This window comes from Cyprinodon variegatus, unplaced genomic scaffold, assembly GCF_000732505.1.
Source record: "Cyprinodon variegatus isolate N-32 unplaced genomic scaffold, C_variegatus-1.0 Scaffold38, whole genome shotgun sequence".
Classification (NCBI taxonomy): Eukaryota; Metazoa; Chordata; class Actinopteri; order Cyprinodontiformes; family Cyprinodontidae; genus Cyprinodon; species Cyprinodon variegatus.
In genome coordinates, this window is record NW_015150491.1 from 2,129,115 (window position 1) to 2,145,532 (window position 16,418).

Here is a 16,418-nt window from a genome sequence, read left to right on the forward strand (position 1 = left end):
TCACAGGACCTGGGTGCAGTCAGAGCGAGACCCTCCGTACTGCAGGACCCCTGGAGCCGAGGGAATTCTGATCAGGTTCTCGCTGCTACCTCGAGGTCCTGAACTACAACCTGCTGATGAGGAGCTGCTCCCACAAACACCACTAGAGCTGCTGGTGGAGGGAGGGTTTCTGTCGTCATCCGGAGATGAAGACTCAGGCGGTTTGACTGGGTGGTGGCGATGAGCATCAAGCATCTCCAGCAGCAGATCATACAAAGGCACTTTGTTCTTGCATTTCATACTGTAGAGGTGCTCCATGCCTTTGTTGCTACACGGATGAAAAACAAAAGGAAAAATTACGTTTAGATTAACTTTTATTAGTAAATAATTCAAAGCTCTAGATGTCCTTGTACATCCTGACAAGGCTAAAGATTCACAAATACAGTCACCTCTAATCTGAACTTTTACATGTTTCCTTTTCCTTTACAATCTTTGATAATAAAAGAGGCATAAAAATAACAAAAGCATTGTTGATTACACTTCTGCTCCTAATAAAATAAGCAGAAAAAATCTGAAAAAAAAAAAAAGTTTTTGTTCTTTCAATTGTTTAAAGTTTGTAGAGGATTCTTTTTTGTTGTTTTTTTTCTCGAACTGATTACTTTTATTGAAATGTGTAAAGCAATGAATTTGTAGGCTTGGTAGAAAACTATTTTCAACCAAATATTACAGTATTTAGCGTATTATTTCCAACTTGCTGTGACTGCAGGTTTAAGCTTTCAGCAGCTCCATCGGGTTTGAATAGAGAGGTTAATAAATACCACAATATAACAAAAAAAATGTTGATTTAAAGATTATATATGAGGTTATATACGTTTTTACTGAGAAATATCTTGATTTTTTTTATTTTTTTTATTTGTGCCTTTGCGACTAAAACATTGTTTAGTTCAGCACAAATGCCTATTTTCCTTAATTTACTTGGGGTAAGAAATTTCTGCGCCATTTCTGCGGATGTTCTCTCAAGCGTGTCTGTGTTAAATGGGTCCAATCTAGCAAGCGTTATACTCAAGATGGAGTTTGTTGATACTCAGAAGCGACCAGCATCGAACTCAACTCAGATACCAAAGGTAATTGCAGGTAAGTTGAAAAATGTAAATAAAACTTTGACAAGGATGAGCTCAACTTATGAGAACGAGCAGAATAGGGCTGCAGTTCTGTGTTTTAGCCACAGGTGGCAGTATCACAAGAAAACTCTATAATGCCTCTTTAAGTATATAAATAATATAATTAATACAAACCACACTTCTAATCTTTATAGAAATTTTTTTTTATGGTTGGTGTAAAACATTGAAACTACAAAAAAATGAAGATATACATCAGCTTTTACACAAAACAATGATCTAAGCTTAAAAAAAAGAATAATTAAATATTAGTAAAATTTATTTTAAAAAATAATAAAAAAAGAGTAATAAAAATAGTATCATTTGAAGTATTTTAGCACTAAATTCCTAAATTTAACGTTTTACTGGGATTTTATGGGATGAAATGTTTACATGGATAAAAACACTCATCTCTCTTTACTCTGACAGTCTTAGATGAAATCCACTGCAAACAATTGTCACCTGATCAGTAAACAAAGACATTATGTGTGCCAAATACTATGTATGGATAAAAAAAAAATGCAAACTGAACACACCGTCCTCATGGTAAAACATGGCCATGGCAGCATTGTGTGGGTTTTTTAGAAGGGATAGGGGGAGCAGATCTAAGTTAGGGGAGGAAAAAAAAGGGCAATCCTTAAAGAAAAGCCTCTAAGAGGCTACAAAAGACTTTAATCTGGGCGATCAGCCTCCAGCAGGAGAACCTCACTAAACCTGTAGCCAACAACACAATGGGTGGTTGAGATCAAAACCTGTTGAAGTGTTAGAACGGTCAGAGGTCCAAAGCCAACTCCAACATGATTTAAACCACACCACAGCTGTAAATAACCAAAAACAAAGTTCTAGAAAGTTTTTAGTCGATTCTTATCTTTTTGAGCTTTGGTATCTTTGCTACTAAAAACTTTCTGACTAATTTTACATTTTGATATTCGCACCTGTTGACTGCTTTTTCATAAATTTGTTCTATTCTACGTAGAATGACAATAAAGCATTAGTCAAATATTAAAAACAGGAACCAATCAGTCTCTTCTGGGACTTCTCTAGTTAGGATTTACCTCATGTGCCTGATGTGGGAAAGCAGCAGCAGCAGCTGAGCCTGTCGTCTCGCCTGCTGCTGAACCGAATATCCTGATTGGCTGATGTGATGTATGAGCGCATCTGTGATGGTGTCCAGCATGTTCTGAACGGCCGCGCTGTCGTGAAGGGGCTCCATTGTGCCGGTGCAGAAAGAAAAGGCACCTGACAAAAAGAGAATCAGTTCTCTACATGTTGTCTAATTTCTTTTTACACAAACTAAATGAAAAACTAATTCTACTTGCTTCAGATTCATTTTGGGGCAAAAATACCAACTGAAGTTTGTTTTGTCTAGGAGGTAATAAAGGTGAGTCATGGATATAAATGGAAAGATTAATTTGAACTGAAGAACCTTAGTCATAAACCAATCAAAAGTTCATCACGATCTACAGTCTGAGCTCTTCCATCTCATCCCCCGGGTATTTCCGACGTCTCTGGATCGCATATAGAATATCTCAACAAACACCCCCCCCACCCCCTGCGCTGTTTCATGTAGTCAAGGCAACAGTTATCAGGCATATTGACGATACAGGCCTTCCCAGAACACTCTGTTCGCCTAATGTGTCTGCTGCTCTCAAAGCTACACCTCTGTGGGTGTAGTTTGACACTGCTTAATATTTACTCAGAGCAGCAGAAATGAAAACCTGTGTCATGATGTGCATGCAAACAAAACTGTGAAACTTGTGCTTTTAATTGGTGACATGATGTGTCTAATACACGCTGCCAGAATTGTAAATGTAGTCTCATGTTGCCTTTTTAATGCTTCACCCCTTTAGAAAACCTAAACTGTGGATTCCTGCATGGTTTTATTTCAAAATTCCATGATGTTCCACATTAAGACTATCACAGTTCTGAGTTTTTATTAGAGAATTGACAAAGTAGGGATGGATCCTGCCAAATGTCTATATGTCGAGCATTGTCTTACCAGAGTTGAGCAGTATAATAGCTTTAAGGCAAACAAATTCCTCAGGTTTCAGTTTGAGCATTCGGAAGCGGGAAGCGGTGGCCAGCAGCATGTCAAAGATCTCAGTCATTCCCTCAACACAGTCTCCCTCATTCCTAGGAAGCAGAATTAACAGAAAAATACAAATAAAGTTTGAATAAACACTGAAGTGACAGCAACAGAATCAGAGCCTAAGTTTGTCTCTTTCGAAGAGAAAAAAAAAGAAATCAGAGGCATTTACAGCTGTGAAAGCATCTAAAGAGCGGCAACATCAAGAGCTAATGCACTGAATCGCTGCAATGCTCCATTTATCCCTACAAGTGAAAAGTGAGGGGAAAGATGGATAATATCCAGTTGCTTCAGTGCGAGATAAACTTGGACGGCACAAAGGCAGGGGAATGTGTCAGCCCTGACCCCACATCATTTTAGTCATCATGTCCAATTGGCGAGGACACTCATTCAGGGACCGGGTTTTAGAGATAATACTCTGTAATACACTTTTGAATCAGATGGAGCCATCAGAGGGTAAAAGCTCTGTCTGCTCGTCTCCATCTACCCCCTCCTCCCAAAGGTAGACACTGTGGTCAGACCAGCCTGTTTACTCTGAACATGTGGGGAAATGAAGGGAACAAGCTGTGCCTGCAAAGCAGAAAACACCCTTATGTCTCCCTCGATCTCTATTTTCTAGCCATCTCTGCCTCTCGTTGAGATCTCCCCCCTTTGCTTCCTTTCTTATCTTGCCTCTTTCCACTGTTCTTCATTTCCCATCATTCTTTGCATTGAAGGTTTTGATTAAAATCTGAGTCCTGGTTTCCAGCTCAGCCCAGTAATGATTAGGAGGGTTATTTCAGGTAAGGGAGAGGCTGCTCTCCTCTCCACAGGGAGCAGGTAATTAGTCTTTCACTCTGTGACAGATGTGTTGGGACGGCACAAAAGCTGGCAAGGTGTGAAATGGAAAATCTACAATGCTGATGTATCACTCTTCAAATGTGTCTGAGATGCTAAAAGAAATGTGGAACAGGGGCAGGAAAAAAAAAAATAAAATAAAAAAATAGCCAATCCGGTAAAGCACCCGTTAGTGTATGATTGGTTAATAATTATCACTACCTGTCCAGTATTAGGTCCTGTGCAAAGATGAGTTTTCCAGGGCAGTGGATTGACCTCCAGATCAGTCCGATCATCAGCACCTCCAGCCATGAGCTCTCCAGCAGAAGGACCTGATCGTGGAGGGAGAGTTGCAGAAAACCTGGAAAAAAACAAATGGCATCTTCTGTTATTGTGAGGGAGCAGTCAGTGAGAGAAAAATCTACATTCTCAAACTGGATTTGTCCTTTTAATGTCTTCAGAAAGCCATGGTGATGATGTGACAGCTTTGTAATCTGATTACTTCACAACTTTTGAGTTAAATACAGACACACAATTTAATGTATGATAAGGAAACACCTCAAACACACCTATTAAATGTGTGACACTGTGGGGAAATCATAAGAAATCCTCCACGATGTCAGCAAAAGAAGAGAGAAATTAATGAATGGACCATTGAGGACCATTACTAGAGGAACAAATGTGCCATGTTTTTCTTTTTTTCTCCAAATAAATCTCAATTAAAAAACAGCAGGGACTGTCCAGGCAACAATGCTGTTCAGGAAGGGCTCTGGGTTCAGAATACTAAAATGCACATATTATCATCAGCACAAAATTAATGACCTTCTGCAGATGCTGTCTAAAGCTGTATTATCATGTAACAATCAGCCACTCAGGGCCATCCAACATAAAAAAATAGATGAAAGTTTACAAATAGATTCAGGGAAAAAGTGCTTCATTTTCAATGACATCCTCTGTGTGCTGCTGTAACTACATTTAGAAGTTTTAGTCCATAATGACCACAGCTTTGTATAGATAAAAATGGATGAAGTATCACAAGGAAGTGCCTTCATGGAGAAATGATAAACAGCCTTTCAAGACATCATCCAGAAATGTAACTAATGGGCATAAATTGGTCTAAATATTACAATACAACCTGAAACTTACTGACAATTTAGTTACTAAGTGGTAAGGTAAAGAAAAAAATAATATTAATTTATCTATAGGTAGCAAAAGTGTTTGTTAATCAGGGATCTAATGAACTAGATGCTTTTAAAAGAGGCTTGAAATTTGTTTGACCCAAATACTTAAATCCAAACACCATAGAATATCATCGACCAAAAACTGAGGAAATGTAGACAAAGTTTAACAATGTGATAAACTTTTTCTACTGACTGTACTTTGTCTAACAAGTGGCCTTCCAATTAAATCAAATGTTCTGAATTCTACATCCTGGGCTTTCACAAACTATCAAAGACGGTAATCTTTGTGTCTGTTAACTTCTGGATATGAAGCAGAAAGTAGAAATTATTTTGTTATTCCTGAGTGAAAAAGGAAAATTTTAGTCTTATCAATCATATCAAGAAAGTGAGAGAAAATATATTTTACATTTGTATTTTACAATTTATTTTACATTACTGGTAATTTGTGACTTTTCAATTTTATTAAAATGTATGCTCCTTGATGCTGTGCTTTGCTCTCATTTCACTAACTATCAGAAAATCACACAGATGGTCTTGTTTTTGAGCAGAGAATGCCGACCTAAATGAATCCACTCAAAAGAAAGCTTATCGCTGTCCCTCAGCTGTCTAAATCTACGTGTAATTATTCCAGACTATTTCCATTACCCCTCCTCTGCACCCTGATTGGGACGCTTAGCAATTGAAACTGTGTGTCTTTAGGCTTTTAGAGAGGCAGGAGGACATAAGGACTGAAAATAAGGATTTACCCTTCCCTATCCGATGAATGTGTGTTTTACAGTTGCACACCTTCTGCTGCATTTGGGCTCGATGGGGTGCCAGCAGATTGACCAAACAATCCCATCAAAGGTGATGACTGCAATTACTGCCACCTTTAATGGCTCTGCATTAGGGTCTTTGTGTGATCATGTGGGATCTTACGCTAAAGATCCCTCATTTCCTTGCTGGTGTGTGAGGAGTAAATGTCAGGGACTGCATCTGCACATTTTTGTTAAATATCTAAAAAAATATCAATTCAGGGGCACCGGCAGACCTGCAGCTACCTTAAAGCCTTGCTGACGTTGGCAGCTTCTGCTTCAGATCATTAAAATGCTTTATTAAAAAAACATTTTAAGATCAGACAAAACAACAAAGATAAAGAAAAACAGATTGATCTGTTTGCCCCACCATAACAAGAAGTTTATCTGGGGACTGAAGGTGGGGCTTTCAAACTTAAAATCTCTGCTAACTGTCAAGCATGGTGGTGGTAGCATCATGCTGTGTGGCAATATCACTCCCAGTGGTGCTTTAGAATTCCATTAAGTGTAAAAGTCTGTGACTTGAAATAATCTAAATTAAATTAATTCTATAAAGCTGATTCTAATATTCACTCAAAATTACATCAGAAGTTTTATTATGGCTTCAGGAAGCCGAACCTGTGTGACGAACAAGTACCTTGCTACTGGACATAAATCTAAATATTATACTGGAGTTATCTAAATATTTGAGCCTTAAGGAGTAATTTTTGTCCATGTAGAAATCAGAGTAAATCTACTTTTTACCTCCATTTGTCCACCCAGATTTGACTTCAACGTAAACCTGAGTGTATCTATATACACCAACTCTAGCTTGATGTCACACATTTCTAAACTGTCTTTATAACATAAACAAACTAAAGCAAAACCATCTGAACTGCATGTTTAGAAGCATTCGTTTGAGGAATTGTGTGAAAAGCCTCTTTGCCTAAATTGCTGGCGTGTGAAATTTAACCAACAGCAGCATTTGTAATGGCTCCCTAATTTATTATCTTCCGACAGATATAACAGATTTTTTTTTACCCAAAGCTGTTGTTCCATAAACTGGTGCAAACTCTATTAAACATGGCATAGTGACTAAATAAAAAGCCCAGACAACTATACCTATTTATTTTTATTTCTCAAAAAGTAGCCTTTTCCCCCAGCAGGTGGAAGACGATTACACAAAATAACTATTACTGCAGAAAATCATAGGTTTTAAGAGTTGTTGTTCCTATTAAGACCCAAATGACATGAAGAGAGTTGAATAATAAATCATTTCAATAACAATATTTAAGTCTTTAATTTCTAATTTTATGATACCAGGGATATAAATTATCAATCGGGGCCATTTTAGAGGGAATAAATACTCTCAAGGTTTAAGTTGCAATCTTAAAAGAACCCTTTTAGAATGTCTTTATTCCTGAAAAGAGTTTCTGCAGTTCACCTGAGATTGTTGTCACCTTAAATTAATATATTTGCAAGCAAGAACAATTCAGTTAAATTTAAAGTAGACGAAGAGAAGCAAACATTTAAAAATAATAATAATCGAGCAAAATACTAAATATTTCTTTGCAGACAACCTATAAGTCTGTTTAAAAGCTTTCTGCGATCCAACCTGGAAGCTTCTTCGCCCAGGCGATCATGTGGACCAGCTCCTTGTCAGCCATGCTGGTGAGCAGGGTCATCATGGTGGCCTCAGTATAGGGTCGGCTCAGTTTTTGACGGGAGCACAGCATTGGAGGCTCAGCACCCTGAAGCAGGAGCAGAACCTGGAAACACAAAGGGTAAAAATACAATAGATGTACCATGCAACCAGCACGATATCAGGTAGATTTCTCTTATAGAATATCTGTCTAGAATCTTGTCAATATCTTGTCATCCTTTCAAAGATAATGAGCACCTGTTCAGATGGCAGGCTGGAAACTGAAGATCTTCCTCCTCCAAGGGCACTGCTGCGTCTCCTCTTATCATGATGGGGCGCAGCTCTGTTCTCCGGGCCTTTAACAGTCTTTTCTCTGTCACTGATGCCCGGCCGTCTTTTGTCACGCCTAAGAACACGACCGCGGTCTTTACGAACACCTTTAAAACGAGCAGACTCAATCAATAAAAAAAAACAGATAAACAACCAGACAGGTTTCTGCATATTAATCAGAAGACTTCAGGTTCTAACTACACTTAATTTGTAGATTAAGCAGATGGACGTGAAGACCAAAAAACGTGGGTGTGCATTGGTAAACAGTTGTACCTGTTCAAAAGAGATCTAAATATGGATAAAAATGATAGTTAAGGAAAAACATCTAGCTAACGATCCAAGTTGTAAAAAACTATATTAAAGTTACAAGAACTAATAAATGAAAAATAGGAATAAACTCACCCCCTTTCATCATGCCAACTTCGTAGCACTTCCTAAGACGGCAAGCCTGGCAGCTCTTCCTCCTATTCCTGTCAATAGTACACTGATTGGTCGCCGGGCACATATAGTCATTGTGACCTGAAATGGAAAAAAATCTATTATTCTTAGACTATAAGTCTAATTTTCTATCTGGAATTGAGCTATTTAGCAGCCAGGAACACTCCATTCCCTTCACCAAATGAACCTAGGATGGAGAAAATTAAAAAATGCCATCTTGGCTATTCCAATGCCATGGAGACTATTGGTTTCTTTTTGACCAGTCCTTCCTTGTAAGATTTTCCATCAATACGCTTCAGTTTCAACTCCTGAACTAAGCCACCAAGCAGATGAAAGTTCTCTGTGCACATGGAGCCATCGATCGTCTAAGGCTGGAAAAATGTGGTCAATAGCTCATTAAGAAATGTGTTTGTTTCACTTCCGAGCAATTCACCACATTTTTTACAACAGTGGGAAAATAAATCTGCTACACTTAGTGAAGACTTCTTAGCCTCAGATGTAACTTCCTCTTAATCCATGAAGTGACACTGATTAAACTTTGTTAATATTGTTTTTGGCTCAAGCTTGCAGGTAATTTACTTGGTATAATAGACCCACTGCAGTAGAAAATAAAACTTAACCTTATTTAAAAACCCTCATCAACCTGGTTTGTTATAGAAATGATGCTGAACTGTTCTTGTGAAGTTTAGTGGGTTTAATTAAATTTTTAAGTTGATAACACAAATAACATGGTGCAGTGTTTCTACTGGTTTTGCCTCCCTTGGCGGCAGCTGTTGCCATGAAGCGCCTGAATTATTTTTCTTTGCCCAAGATCATTTAGGGTTATTCTTTAGTGCAAGTTGTTTGTTTCAAATGCGTGAGTTTTCCAGCATGATTGGCATTTTGGTGTAACCACAGGATCTCAACAGGGTTTAATTACAGACATCAGCTAAGCCAACACAAAACATTGGTGTGGTCTGACTAACCCAAGTATCCACGATCCTAAGGTGACAGGTTAATTGTTAGTTAAAAAATCTGATTTCTTCTTTGGGGTTTTCATCAATTAGACGCAGCCCCAGACCATCACACTGCCACCTAAAAGTTTTACTTTCACTATTGTTTAGTCTAAACCGGATTTAACAGGAAAAGATTTTCTAAAATGTTCCCCTTTTGTCTCAGAAGAATATTTTTGGCAACAATCAGTGTGACGATGAACAGTGGTTCACACCTTAGACATTCTCCAATGAATGCAGACCCTGCCCAGTCTGATGAATAATGACTAACAGAAATGACTAAGGCCAGCAGTGCTTCAGGTGTTTTTTGCTGGATGAGTCACTGATGCGGTCGTGGAGAAATTCTGGTAGCCTTCCACGGCAGAGAAGCTTAACCCCTGTTAAATGTTTTCTCCTTATGTGGATAATGGTTCTAAGTGTGGTTCACTGGGGTTCAAAAGCCTTAGAAGTGGCTTTGACTCTTATTTAATTTTTTTATATGTTTAGATCAGAGCATTAAACGCTGCTTCTTGGGATATTTTAGCCGGTTTTCAAACTGGTTATATTTAGGGGATTTATTTAATCCACTGGTCTGGCAAGAATCAAGTCCAGAGAAATTACACCAATTAATAATTTTAAAATACTGCTTTTCTTATTAACTCTAGTCACCTTTATCATATATATGACATGTGTTGTGAATTGGCGCTATATAAATAAACTGAATTTAATTGAATATCAATTTGTTTGAGAATTTATAGGTTCAAATAAATTTTAAGTACCAAAGGCATAGGTTTTAATCTGATTACAGTCTTCAACTATATTTCATGTTGGAAATTTTCTCTATATATGCCAATATGATAAAAACAATAAATAAAAGTTTCTCCGGCTTACAGGAAGAGGCATTTATCGGAGACAAATAACAGTGGCGTGTCTTTTATGACAAGAATATTTATGATGTTTATAATTATGCTCTGATGTGTTCTTTCATGCCTTTGTTCTCCATGACAGAAGCAATAAAACTTGATTTAAACTTTATAACCTCATACCCAACCGTCGCCTTACCCTGAATGCTTCTCTTGAAGAAGGCCTTGCAACCCTCACAAGACCACACCCCATAGTGGTACCCGGAGGCATAGTCGCTACAAACAGCGCAGAATCGTGTCTCCTTGGCCATCTCAAACCCTCCGGCTCCTGCTCTGAGCTCCCCCACACTGCATGCATCGTCACGGGTGTCACACTGGTCCTCTCTGGAGGCTGGCTGGTGACTGGATCTGCAACAGGCCGTGAATTTTAATTGGTTGATTTGCTGCTCTCATCAAGACAAGTTGCATGGCTTCCAAAAACTAGATAAAGAACAGTACTTCAGCACCATAAAACCAAGGAAGGAATATATTAAACATATAAAGCATGTAAGATACAACTATTGTTTTAAGAATTAAAGCCTAAAAATCAATATAAGATTGAATTGAACTCTGCCTTGAATAATGACTGAGGATAAGACCAGGCTTCTGTTTTCCACTTAAATCAGGAAATGCTCCATTTGTGCGCTTCTGTTGTTCTTACGTATTGTTCCTCTCTCAAGGCCCTTCACAAAGTCCCTAATCTCTGGAATTAGAAACCCCGGACAAAGCGTGATCCTCTCTATGGAGATAGTGGCGCTGTTTTGTGGAAGGCAGGAGATTAAAAAGCTGTGTGGTTAAATAATCATGTTTGTTTACATGGCGTGTTGGAGAAGACTCAACTAAAAAATGCCAATGTCATTATTCATAAGTTGCAAATACTTTGTTTCATTTCTCTGTAATGACTTGATCGAAACCAGGACCAAACAAGTTAGGATAACCATAATCATTAATTATTTTGCAACTTTTAAACTAAAGAAAATGGAGGGAAATTAAAAAAACAGTTTATTTTTTAAATGAGAAATTTAAGAATCCTTAATATGAGAGTATAGAGAGCCCTGGTTGCGTCGCCTGCTTCTGATGAGTTGTAATTTCTCAAAATTTGTGCTTTTGATACAAAAGCGTTGGTTACAAAAATGACATACTGACTTCTTTATTGCTCTGATTTAGTAGCACACATATAAATTGTAATTTTCATACCTGTAAACTGGTGTTGAGGCTGTTTCCAGATAGTGGTGGTTCGGAGCATGCATAAAAGGGCTGAGCCTCGGGCTGGTGGGCACAAACACAAGAGGACTGGTCGGCCCACTCCCCAGAGAATGAAGGCTGCCATCAGACGGTGGTCCCTGGGCGTCCAGAGGAGCAGAGTAGTAGCCAGTGCTTGAGTGGCTGTAAAGAGGCGTTGGGGCAGGGGTGGGGGTGGCATAGTCGTACGTCCCTTCCAGGAAGTCCACAGCAGCTACCCCTCCGGAGCCCCGGCTCTCTTCAGGGTACATGTCACTGAGGGAGGCGCGGGGTGAGGGTGGGAGACGTGGCGGGGAGAGGGTCTCCAGCTCTGAGGAGGCTGGGCTTATCCTGGGTCTGAGTGCTGGTCCGAACTCCTGCTTGCTCTGCACCTGGCTCTGCCTAAGCAACATCACAGCACAGCAGCAGTGATAAGCAACATGATTTAGACTTGCTCTCCCATTTGCTGGGTGGGAGAGTGTGGTGCTGCTCTCCCTCCCTCTTCACCCACTTTTCTTCTGGGTCTTGCCTTTTCCAAGAACTCCTGTCAAACAACTTGGGTGGACAACTATCTGCTTATCCTCTGGCTGCTTGGAGCGTCTGCTCACAAGAGACCAAAAAAAAAAAAAAAAATACAGCTAGAGACTCCTAAAGACTCCTCCCAATCTGACATTATTTTTCACAGTATTTTTTCTTCCTCTAATATATCTCTGCTAAAGTGTGGGAGTAAGGGAAAGCAAGTGGGAGAGAGGAAAAGAAGGATTGACAGAAATAGTGATTCCCAAACAACTTCCTTGTCTGCTCTCCTCCACATAACTATTTCTAATTCACCTTTGTCTTACATCGAAAAGCTTTTTAATGTAAGACAACTGGATTCCAGACTGAAGGCAACTCTGAGGCAGCATAGTGTGTGTGTCTGAATATTCACCCCTCATTTAGCTGATATCGCGCACACTGCGAGTATCACCAGTCTATTTGCAGCCAATTTATAACCCAGCTAACACTCTGCTGTTGGCTAAATCCGAACAAATGAGATACAAGTAGACAGAGCATTCGAAACAACATGGGTTAACGGAAAAATCAAAAACTAGTATGAGATACAACTCACCTCTTATACATGAATCATCCCCGCATATGCTGCACAACAGCGGCTAATTCCCCCTCTCTTCCTCTCTGCCTGCCTCACAGGCATTTAGGTGGGCTCACTCAGAGGGAACAGTGGAAAGGTTTAAAAAAGGATAAACAAATTAAAGATGCAGCCAAATCAATAACTGCAGTGTGTTTAAGAGCCAGGTCACCATAACACAGCAAACAGAACTGGAGGTCAAATCTCATTCTGACATCCAATAATTGCACAATCAATCCCATATAAGGGTATTTTTATAATATAGATGCAAGAATCTGGGCTAAACGAAAATATAAAGACTTAAAAAAAGAAATCCTTCTAGATTTAGGTACTAGTAAGTAGAGGTAATTAATTGCTTTAAAAGGACGTAGTATTTATATTAATATCTACTTAATCATGTACAGAGATTAATATACATTGTATTAAAACTTTTTATCCACCTGTGTGACATTCATTTCTGATTTTAGACCAGTTACGAAAATAGAAATATAGGGAATTTATATTTAAGTATTTGCTAAAAGCCAGAAAAAAACCAGAAACATTTTTATTTTTTATTTTTTTCAAATTCAAGAGTTTACATTTACTTTGATGGTAGGATTACAATTTTTATTTGCATGACTTGAGCCAACATCATTGTAATTCAATCAGCTTCTAACATAGGTTTGCCAGGATTTTGGCCGATTCCTCACAACAGAACTGGTAAAACAGGGCCAGGATTTTAAGCCACTTTCTTATCCCATTACTTTTTAGCCTTTTCGTATACATTTTCTTTTGCATTTATAGTACCTACCCAAAATGATTGCCCTTTTATAAAATCCTGTAGTAATCTGTAATCAATCAGGAGGTGTTCTTGGGTTTATTACTCATTTGGAAGACTGGTTGTTTCCTGGTTTTAACTTTCTGGCTGATTTCCTGCCTCACTCTGTCATTATATTATTATTTCTATCAGGATGCCATTTATTTCATGAATAAACTTATCAGGAGTCTAATACAATGTGTATTTTATGGTCCCATTATAATCTCAAGGTTTTTGATCACAGAGGTTCAAGCCAGTGTGTCCTGGTAAATATACCAGCTAAATAAGATTACAAAAAATAAAAACACAGAAAAAAAAATGGGCCAAGATACCTTTGAGCCATTTCCCTCTTAACAGGTTTTAACAAGAATACAAGGTTTGACACACAATCTATCAAATATGGGTTGTTGAAGTAAACAAAAGCGAAACGAGTACTTAATTCTTGTTAACAAATCCATGAGCAAATATTGACCCGATTGACAAAAAAAAAAAAAGGTTTGAGACAAACCTCGCATCTTTTTTTTTTCTGCAACATGTTTTTTTACTAAGCCTTCAGATTTTCATGACAGGTCGAGTGGAAAATAAGCAGCCCCGATTATACATATTTTTGTGCATTTGCCCTTGAATAAAATTAAGACACCAGGAAACATAAAGTGTGGGTTGAGAAATAAAACAGCTGCTGTAAATGACCTAAATTACCCAAGGATAAGTCACTTACTGCAGTAATGGAACCAATTTTCACGCATCACATTTATTTTTCTAAAGAACATCCTGGGTTCTAATGCACATTTCAGAAACATTTTCCAACGGTTTTGTCAAGTGGTTTCCAACCTGACCTCCGCTATACAAAAGGTCAACAGGTGAACAACAAGCTGATGTCACACGTAACATCTAATGTGCACTAATATAGACAGTGGTTTAAAAAGAAAACTTCCTTATACATTTATATATTTTGCATATATGTATATATATATATACTGCTAAAAAAAATAAAGGGAACACTTAATGTACACATAATGTCAATTAAATCAAACATCAGTGAAATCTGTCCACTTAGGAAGCAACACTGATTGACAATCAGTTTCTCACTATTGTGCAAATAGACAAAAGGTGGAAATGACTGGTAATTAGCAGAACACACTCAATAAAGGATTGGTTCTGCAGACCACTTCTTAGTAGCTATGCTTTCTGCCTGATGTTTGGTCACTTTTGAAGGTTGATATTCCTTTCACGCCCATGGTAGCATGGGATGGACTCTCCAACTCATACAAGTGGCTAAAGCAGTGCAGCTCAACCAGGATAGAGCATCAATGTGAGCTGTGGCAAAAGTTTTGCAGGGTCTGTCAGCACAATGTCCACAGGCTGGAGGCACCACCAGGAGACAGGCCAGGCCCAATGTGGAAAATCTGAAATGCTTCTTTCTATAATCATGATTAAACATATCTTCCTAGAAGCTACATTCAATTTCCTCCACTCCTCAGTTAGGGATATGCAGTTATATCGTCAGGTTTTTTTTTAATTATAAACTCTGCCATCATAACAGCAAATATTGAGGTCAAGGTCTTTACTTTTTTTTAATCTGTTGATCCATGGCAGCAACAATATTAATTATATATATATATATAATTTAAGGCAATTTTGTTTAAATTTGTGTCTCAACATGGTTAACCAACCTAGCCTGGTCATTAATATTTAAATATTAATGACCATATTTAGAGTTAGTATTTGCTTTTGCTTTGTTTTTATGCAATGATATACAGTCCATCAATAATTGACAGGAAAAAAAAAACAAGTCTTTTTTTAGTGCTTAACACCTTTTTAAAATCACGATAAGGACCTAAAGAACATGGGGACAAAAATTGAGTTTATATCACTCATCTCCAACATTCATACCTCTAGAATGTAGTAATAATTTTAGACAGAACCTGTCTGACAAAATGGTCTAAAAGATCAAGAAGAAACAAAAAAAAATAAAAAATGTGAGCACATTTTATTTGAAGCCATCAATAAGTCTTGAAATGTAAAGACATTTCAAAAACATTGGCAATCCAGAGAAAAGTAGTGAGAGCTGTTATCCAAGAAAACGTGAAAACGTGAACTTACCAAAGTTACTCCAAGAGCACATTAATAAATCATTCAGGGGGTCACGAGACAACCCGGAGCAACATCAAGGCAGCCGGGCTCACCTCTGTGTTTTTCTAACTTATCAAAAGAACAACACTGTGCAAATAGAATCCTCAGCAGAGTTTAAAGGTGAAAACCACTGCTGAATTAAAGAAAAATAAACCCCATCAATATTGGCTTCTTCCCGATCCAAAGTGCACCTGATCCTTAGGACTATTTAGTGGGCTGAAAAGGTGTGGGTTCTGTACAAGCTACTGGAAAATTGAATGCTTTTCCAAAAAGATTGTTGAGTATTGCAGTTTGGTTGTCTGGGTTTTGATTTAAGTCAAACTGGATTTTTCATTGTCCTGACAAAACCATGAATTCTGCTCTCAATAAATACTAGACTTATGGGGAATGCCTTCAAGCTAATTTAATCAACCACTGAATGGCTTCGGAGAGCAATAAAAGTCTGAAGTTCAATCCAAAATAACTTCGTCTCAAGCATTGGCCAAAATACCTGCTATAAAAGCATTATGAACAGTTACTGGAAATTTTAAAATATTGGTAGTAATTAATCTTAGTACCCCTTTTAATGCATTTTAAATATTGTTTTTATTTTTGCGGCACTACCGTCTTTTCTTTCTTTCCGATGTTAAAAACCTGGGATGGACGTGTCAGGTCCTACACATGATACTAAACATTTAAACCTAAGACCCCTTTTCTTTGCATCCAAATAAAAATTTTGTTGCCTAGTAAAATTCTGTCAATATTTGACCATCTGTTAAAAAGTTTCCATCAACTCAAAGTTTAAAAAATGTTCTCCTCAAAAAATATAGGTAAATATTCAATGCAAAAATTGATTCTGAACCCAAAATAAATAACAACCAGGCTTTG

The 16,418-nt window shown here is 38.0% G+C and overlaps 1 protein-coding gene across 1 annotated transcript; it reads right to left on the minus strand.

Moving 5' to 3' along the window:
* On the minus strand, positions 1-12,913 carry LOC107081657 (estrogen receptor-like). The gene is made up of 10 exons (XM_015369840.1): positions 12,605-12,913; positions 11,473-11,898; positions 10,436-10,644; positions 8,367-8,483; positions 7,893-8,071; positions 7,608-7,761; positions 4,261-4,399; positions 3,136-3,269; positions 2,192-2,375; positions 1-307 (listed from the first exon to the last, which is right to left on the minus strand). The coding sequence occupies exons 1-10, from the start codon at positions 12,613-12,615 to the stop codon at positions 1-3; spliced, it is 1,860 nt and encodes a 619-aa protein (XP_015225326.1). The 5' UTR covers positions 12,616-12,913.
* Between the last annotated feature and the right edge of the window lie 3,505 nt (positions 12,914-16,418).

Bases quoted from the DNA above. Each gene is read 5' to 3' on its own strand.
- LOC107081657 (XM_015369840.1), bottom strand. The intron at 8,484-10,435 runs GTAAGGCGACGG...TTTCCATTTCAG, and splicing joins CTTCAAGAGAAGCATTCAGG to GTCACAATGACTATATGTGC. The intron at 2,376-3,135 runs GTAAGACAATGC...TCTTTTTGTCAG, and splicing joins TATTATACTGCTCAACTCTG to GTGCCTTTTCTTTCTGCACC.